The 7,951-nt window shown below is 54.9% G+C and overlaps 1 protein-coding gene across 2 annotated transcripts in view; it reads right to left on the bottom strand.

The window, feature by feature from the left end:
* Positions 1-150: 150 nt before the first annotated feature.
* Positions 151-7,951, bottom strand: part of Trub2 (TruB pseudouridine synthase family member 2) — a 9,942-nt gene continuing 2,141 nt past the window's right edge. The window contains exons 3-8 of one of the 2 annotated variants that reach the window (XM_004640581.2): positions 7,374-7,448; positions 6,021-6,082; positions 4,761-4,842; positions 2,139-2,211; positions 1,385-1,521; positions 151-783 (exon numbers count right to left, since the gene is read on the bottom strand). In XM_004640581.2, the coding sequence (XP_004640638.1) occupies positions 470-783; positions 1,385-1,521; positions 2,139-2,211; positions 4,761-4,842; positions 6,021-6,082; positions 7,374-7,448 (743 nt within the window). In that variant the 3' untranslated portion in view covers positions 151-469. The remainder of the gene's footprint in view (positions 784-1,384; positions 1,522-2,138; positions 2,212-4,760; positions 4,843-6,020; positions 6,083-7,373; positions 7,449-7,951) is intronic. The other variant, XM_023700286.1, reaches the window with a different exon arrangement.

Genomic DNA, 7,951 nt, shown 5'->3' with positions numbered 1-7,951 from the left:
GTATTTGGCTGTTGCAGAATATCACTACGCAGCACAGACCACGATCTTCCTGCTTCCAGCCTCCCCAGTGCTGGGATTACAGGTGCAGGCCACTATGTCCAGACTCTGGCTCAGTCCACCCTGGGGGTATGTCATGTGGCATGTGGCACTGGGGACTGAACCTCAGTCCCAGCTCTTGCCTAAGCAGGCGCTTTAGTCCACTGAGCTATCTTCCCAGTCCCAGGGGTGTGAAATTTCAAACCTTTACTTTGAGCTACATCCCCAGCCCTTCTTTTAATACTTTCTATTGTAAGACAAGGTCTTGCTCAATTGCCCAGGCTGGGTCAAATTCATGATCCTTGGCACTCAGCCTCCTAGATTCTTGGGATTTGCTACGTTCCCTGTACTTGTTTCCTGCACATTTAGTTCTAGCTCCTAAATGCTGAGCTTTTACCTTAATCTGCCCACAGCCCCACCAGCTGCCCGGCCCTCAGGGCTCCAGCCCCGAGGCAGAGCTCGGGTGTGCGGAGCCCTGAGGCTCAGCAGGACCGGGGAGGGGCTGCGTGCCAGACAGTGGTCTCAGGCTCTTCTCGAGCTCCGCCGCCACCCGGGGGGCCGCAGCCCGGATGGCATCCTGGATGCTATGCAGGTTCCACTGGGTCCTCAGGAGGGCATCATCCAGCGTGAAGGGGCCGTCGCGAGTGCGTCGAACTTGGGAGCAGACGGCAGTGGTCCTGAGCTCCAGGCCGATCTCGTGCACTAGTTTCCGGAGCTGCTGCTGCGTCTCGTGCATGCACTGCACCTCTGCCAGGACACACAGGTGTACATGACACTCAGGAACAGCCTCAGGGTCCCACACCCCAGGACACCTCTCAACGGTGGCCTCCTCTCTAGGGTCTGTTGCCACGGTGGGGTGGGGGTCACTGCAAGATCTCAGGCTCTGACCTGCACCTCCTGGATTACAACCTGCCTATGAAAAGACCCCTGGGGGAATGCACGGAAGTGCTGCTGGAACTCAGTCTGCTCATCTGTAAAATGGGCCACAAAGAATTAAAGTCTCCATTTATGGAAGGTGCTTAGATGGCACTAGCACTTTAGAAAAGGAACCCTTGTAGACAGGACCAAAGTCACGAACCAGGGATCCTGGGGGCAGCCCTGGGAAGGACAGGGTGTAGGGAGCCCGGAACATGTGATGGGAGTCGCTGCAGATGGGAAATGAGCCACCAGGCCTGAGTTTTGTGCCGAAGTCAAGCTCCACAGTGCAACCTGACAGCAGCCTGGGCAAGAGGAGCTGGCATCTGCAGCCTTGGCAGCAGGGAGCAGGGCCACAGCAGAGCCAAATCCCAGCAGCCCCTGCCACAGCTTCTGGGCCATGCTCCTCGTGGCTCCATCTCCGGGGACCCACCTAAGAGGAACTCCGGAGGTGCAAAGTGCAGGCATCGGATGCCGCAGATGAGCATCGGGGATTTGTTCATGGGCCGGATCAATCCTCTCACCGCCATCTCATAGGCCTCCTGCGACTGCAGGTCCAGGTTGGAGTACCTGGAAACCACAGGACACAGTGGGTGGTGGGTGGGACGGAGCAGGGAGCTGCGTCACAGCCCTGCCCACCCTTGCTGCCCCAGTGGGTGAGGATGACTGCCCTGGCTGCTCCTCCAGCCATCTTTGAAGAATCCTCCTTTTATCTTTTTTCAAGGCAAGGTCTCACTATGCAGGCCAGGCTGGCCTTGCGCTCACGGCCATCCTCCTGCCTCAGCCTCCAGAGTGCTCAGGTGACAGGCATGTGCCACCATGCCCAGCCCTAAGGCTGGGATTCTGTCCAACTTATAGACAAGGAAAGTGAGGCACACAGCGGGCAAGGGCTGCGCCAGGACCAGGCTGCTGACGCTGGGTTACACAGGCTGGCAGCAGCCCCCGCTCTCAGGATGAGGAAGGCCCCCCGCTGGTCTGGACTGCCCTTCAAAATGACCTTGTGTGTTCAGTGCGTGGCTTCCTCCCCACTAGAACCCAGGTTCCTCTGGAACGTCTATGCCCCCCAGGCTGGCATACAGGACATTCCTGTGTGCCCCGGGAGCAACAGGGGGTCCCTCGCAGTTGTCATTTCTGAGAACAGGACGCCAACAGTCCTGATGTCCCAGCACCTGCCCAGGGCCACTCACGTCACAAGGGCCTTCTGGTGGGAGCCTTGGATGACAGAGAGAATCCGCTCCAGCTTCGCTCTGGTCACGTGGTCTAGAAAGGCGAAGGTATAGGCAGTGTAAGGTGTCTGCAGGAGACAGGCGACAAAACCCGGGCGACTCCTTCTGCCACACCAGCCCTGCGTGCAGAATCCACCAAAGCACCAGTCGCGCTTTGCAGGGAATGGTAGTGTTCAGAAAAGCCTAGGCAACTGCTTTCCCCTTTCTAGTCTCTCCTTTTTCTTTTAAATTTTGAGACAGGTCTTGCTTGGTTGCCCAAGTTGACTTTGAAACACTGAGCCTCCTGCCTCAATTTTCAGCCCCAGTGCTGGGATTACAGGTGTATTCCACCATGCCCAGCTCTCGGAAAGTCTTTTTTTTTTTTTTTTTTTAATTTCTAGAGAATTCAATTCTCTAGTCATCCTTTATTTATTTTATTTTATTTTTGGTGGAACCAGGGATTGAACTCAGGCCCTTGCGCTTGCCAGGGAAGCTCTTATTCCACTGAGCCATCTTCCCGTGCCCCGGAAAGTCTATGAAAATTCTACACTCTTCTTAGCAAAATACATAGAAATTTAATATTCTGAATTCTCCAGAGCTTGAAAAGCCTGTTAAAGTCATCCAGACTGCAGGTTGCAAGTTAGGAATACTTTCTTCAGGGGCCGGGAGATGGCTCAGTGGAATAAGCGCTTCCCTGGCAAGTGCAAGGGCCTGAGTTCAATCCCCGGTTCCACCGAAAAAAAAAAAAGAATACTTTCTTTAGGTCAGCCAGATAGCTCATCAGATTAAAGTGCCTCGGGGGCCGGGGAGATGGCTCAATGGAATAAGCACTTCTCTGGCAAGCACAAAGGCATGAGTTCAATCCCCGGTTCTGAAAAAAAAAAAAAAAAAAAGATTAAAGCGCCTGTTTTGGCAGATGCAGGAACCAGGGTTCAATCCCTGGTGTGCTGTGCTGTGTCGTGCCATGCCTTGCCAGGCTGGCCCTGCCCTCAGGACAGGCTGAGATGGCGACTGAGACTGGGTGTGGTGGCGCGCCTATAATCCCAGCATTTGGGAGGCTGTAAACAGGAGGATCACTACAAGTCCCATCTGTGTAGTGACACCCTGTAGACCCTGTACTAAATACAAAAGAATACTTTCTTCTCTGTCAGGCATGGAAGCACACACCTGTAAGTAACCCAAGTGCTCTGGAGGAAAGACCTACTGTAACTTGCCCGACATTCCACGGCAGGGACTCTTCAAAGGACACCAGCACCAGCCCCATGCAGACACAGGCTGCTAGGAGACGTGAGGGCGTGAGTGGCTCTGTCCCCTGGTCCTACAAAGCAACTGCCAAAGCCAAGGCTGGGGTCTTCCACGATCTGCCTGGAAGTTCAGGTCCTGATGCCCAGCTGTGGCAGGTGCCAACTTCTGGTTCAAGGGAGCAGGTGTAGCGAGAGGGAGCTCGCCAACCTGGACAGGCACAGCCCTCACCATCCTCCCCTTGGCTGCATTTAACACTATCGTCTTCCTTGGAACATGCCTGCCTCTGCCTCCTTCCAGCCTAACAGCCAAACTCAAATGCTGCCTCCTGCAGGAAGCCCTCCTGGATCAGGCTGCCTTCTGCCCCTGGCTCGTCTCCTACCGTGTCTGGCTCTCTTCCTAGTGCCCAATGGTCTTGGACTTTTACCCTATGGCTTAGTTATGTAACTGACTCACAGATCATCTTTTAAAAATGAGCAACAACCCCCACCTCTCCCCACACAAGACGGGTGCGCGTGCACACGCATGTACATCTGTGTGGTAGGCCGAGTTCACTGAGGCAAGGAACTCCAGTGATTTACCACACATCTTCTCAGTGCTTGGTGCATGGCTGGTGCTAAGGACCACCTGTCAAAGGAACATATGCAAGAGAAATGTGGGGCTGGTGAGAAGTGAAGACTGAACAATCCAGCTGCATGTAATAACCCAGCACTCAGGAGGCTGAGGCAGGAGTATCGTAAGTTCTAGGCAAGCCTGGGCTGCAAAGTGAGTTTAAGACCAACCTGAACTACACGGTGAGACTCCCTCTCAAAAAAAAAACCAGCCAAGGCATGGTGGCACAACCTGAGGCTGAGACTGAGACAGGAGGATCGTTGCTAGCTCGAGGCCAGCTTGGGCTGCAAGGTGAGTTCAAGGCCAGCCTGAACTACAATGTAAAAAGGAATAATGAAAAAAAAAAGAATAATGATCCATCTGTCTTCCATCAGCCAGCCACCCAACCATCCGCATCTAATCTGTTGGGGACATCCTGGGCTCTGCTACTCGTGCACCCTGAGGGAATCTCACAGTCCCTGTTCTCCTGGCTGAGGTGGGTGGGCACACACATGCTAACTAGGTAATCACTATCATTAGCTGGTTTCCATTCCGAGCATCCATCCAGCCTAAGCCTGTGGCTACACTTCCCTGGAAGAGGGGACATTGAGGCAGGCAGCAAGGTGAGTGCAGGGCATTCTGGGAGACAGGTGCAGAGGCCAAGGCCCCAGCCTGAGCTTGGCAGGAGAGTCAGAGCTACTGAGCTGGCGCCAGTGTGGCCAGGTAGCGTGAGGAGCCCAGGGGCAGCCCACGCAGGGCTGGCGCTCTCACCGTATGTCGTCTTCTCCACCAGCCGCCCAAACTCCTGGAAGTCATCTGTGGCTTTGCCAAGCAGGCCACGCACAGTGTAAGCCTGCGAGGACCGGGAGGAGAGGAACTGCTCAGTGACTCTGCTCCAAGGCATGGCACTAAGAAGGTCGGAGCTGGAGAGTGGGTGGGGACCCTCGTGCTCCCTGGGGAGCTCCGAGCCCTGCTAGGGGCCTCAGGAGCTCTCTCTGTACCCTAGTTCTCTTCTGGGACCTGGAGACAGGGACAGGGCCAATCTCACAGCACTGTTGCATGGGCCCACCTGCAAATGTGGTGACAGTCACCCTGCAGCCACCCCACCTCCACGTCTCTCTCTTCCAGGTAAAGGTGCCCCGCTGCCCATGTCAAGCCCTCTGCCTCTGTGCTTCAGGAACTCCCTTTCCTGTAACTCTCACACCTGGCTACTGGTTCCACAAGGAAGAGTGAGGACAAGGACATTTACTGAGCATGTACGGTGGCCAGGGGACTGTGCTAAGCATGTCACACGAAGTCATTCATCTCATCTTTGGCACAGCCCTACGGGGGGAAGACACTGTCTGCACTCCCATTTCAGAGAAAAGGAAACGGCAGCACAGTGCTGGGACCCATCCCGACCTTGGCTTGTGCTTGCTTTGGAAGCACGTTCCAGGGACACCCGGCTGTGGGCAGAAGCTCGAGGGCTCTGTTTTTGGTGGGTGCTGGGGATAGAACCCAGGGCACATGTCATCACTGGGCGACACACCAGCCCTCATGCTAGGTGTAAAATCCAAAGTCTGTGACCTTCACACGTGCACTTTCAGGTGCTAGATCCCTGGCTCCAGCTCCAAGAGAAGCTCCCCACGGGCTGGACAGTGACTTGCGCGTCTCATCTTTGGGGAGACAACAGGGTGCTGTCATCAGACCCTGCTATGGTCCTGACTGGTGTCAAACCCCAGCCCTTAAAGCCTAAAGGCTCCGTGAACTGGGCAGTGAAGTATCTCTCTGAACCTCAGCTCTCTCATCTGTCAAGTGGGATGGTCAGCACCGGAAGTGGAACGCCTGCCCCAAAGGAACGCGTGTGCGGTGCGCGTGTGCGGTGCTGGCAGAGGAGATGGTGTGTACTAACGCCAGGGGTTACTGTCATTACCACAGTGTCCCTTGGGAGCGACTGTAAGATAAGCTTGCCAATAGCCAAGCTCAGTGTCAGGCCCTCGCTATCAAGCCCTGGAAAGAGCTAAGGGACGGCAGCTGTGCCAGGCCCCGTACCTTGGTGAGGTGAGCGTCATACAGGTCAGTGAGGAGTCTGCGTCTATGTCCCACGGCGAGCACTGAAAGGCAGCCACCTCATCTGGCACCCTCTTTCAAGCCATTCCTACCCAACCCGCCCCCAGAACACAGCTCAGGTGGGGTGGGGGGCAGGTTTCTAGGTGCTGCCTGCACATACACAATCCACCTCACAGTGGCCGAGGGGCCTGGGGTCCTTGGCAAGTTTCCCAGGGGTTTCTGATGTACTCAGAAGGGAAGGGATGGCCAAGTCCCACAGCACTGCACATTTTTTTTTTTTTTTTTGGAACCGGGGACTGAACTCAGGCCCTTGGGCGTGCCAGGGAAGCACTTATTCCACTGAACCATCTCCCCGGCCCCCTGCTTTTTTTTTTTTTACGGCAGGGTTTTGCCATGCAGCCCAGGCTGACCTTCAACTTGCTTCAATCTTCCTGCCTCACCCTCCCCAGTGCTGGAATTACAAGCGTGCACCACCACGCCTGGCAGCAGTCAAACCTGACGGCTTTGAGCATTACCCACCTGTCAATAAGCTGGGGTACGTACACCGCCTGACGCCCACAGGTATCAAGCAGATGGAAGGAGGCAGTGCACAGGCTGAGGTCAGCATAGAGAAAGGGCTTAGCAAACAGGGGCCGCTGTGGCCACTTCCTGCCTCTCCCAGTCTGTGTGTCCCTCGGGTTGAAGGAGAGAAGGATGTACTCCATTCTCACTCCTGAAGAACAGTGAGGGGACATGAGGTCATGTCTGCCAGCTCAGTTCTAGAAGCAAGACAAGGGGACCACCACTGCTGAGGGTGGGGGTGTGGCTCCTCTTGACCCTGGGACACAAACAGCTCACGACTCAGAGGCCTGTGTCTCCAGCTTGGCCAGTATTCAGACTCTGGCCAGAAAGGTGAGTCACCCACCCGGCTGCATCACGAAGGGCTGATGTTGTGCCCACTGGAGAACAGACATTCACCCTCCATGACACGGACCCAGGCCAGGCTCCTGCAACCTTGTTTTCTTCATCCACAGAACCACAGAATACCCACCTCGTAAGGTTGCATATGCCATAAGCCTGGCACTCAGGAGGCTGAGGCAGGAGGATTGCCAGGAGTCCAAGCCACCTGGGCTACAAAGTGAGTTCAGGGCCAGCCTGGACAAAAGCAAGACCCTGTCTCAAAGGGTCTTGAACCACATGTCAAATGCAGGAATTGATAAAAGTGGGCCACTGTGACCACTGTCCCGTAATTCCCTAATAATCAGAGACATGGGGTAGTAATGAGGAAACGTGGGCACTGGTAGAAGGTAGCTGGCAGCATCCCCATCTTTCCCCAAGGCTGCCCGCATCACCTACCGAGCACGCCTGAAGCCTGGACATCCAGCCGGTGTCCCACACCAATCTTCAGGTTGGTAAATGCTGGCCCTCGTACTGGAAAGAAACAGCAAGTCTATTTCTCAACAGATCCCAGTAACAAGATGGCAGCGGGCTGCGTGACTACCGCAATCCTAGAATGAAGGCCCATGGATCCACCATTTGGATCAGGCTGGACCTTGGGCTGCCCCACCAGAGAATCTGCAACCCAGAGCTGCCGCCTCAGTTCTCGAGGTCCTAGAGCAAAGGCAACACAAGAGGCTTCTAAATTTCCTTATTGGGGGGCCGGGGAGATGGCTCAGTAGAATAAGCTCTTCCTTGGCAAGCCCAAGGGCCTGAGTTCAATCCCCGGTCCTTACTACTGTTCTCCCAGTAAGAGACTTCAAGCTGGGCATGGTGGTGTATCCACTATCCCAGCACTTTGGAGGCTAAGGCAGGAGTATTGACAAGAGTTTGAGGCCAGCCTGGGTTGCACACCAATTGTGAGTTCAAGGTGAACCTAGACTACATAATGAGACCCAGTGTCAAAAGATAAAAACAAAACAAAAAACAGAATTTAA

The sequence above is a fragment of the Octodon degus genome, unplaced genomic scaffold, assembly GCF_000260255.1.
Source record: "Octodon degus isolate 3935 unplaced genomic scaffold, OctDeg1.0 scaffold00123, whole genome shotgun sequence".
Taxonomy (NCBI): domain Eukaryota; kingdom Metazoa; phylum Chordata; class Mammalia; order Rodentia; family Octodontidae; genus Octodon; species Octodon degus.
Note: the sequence above shows the minus strand (reverse complement) of the source record. Positions and strands in the feature narration are given on the sequence as shown.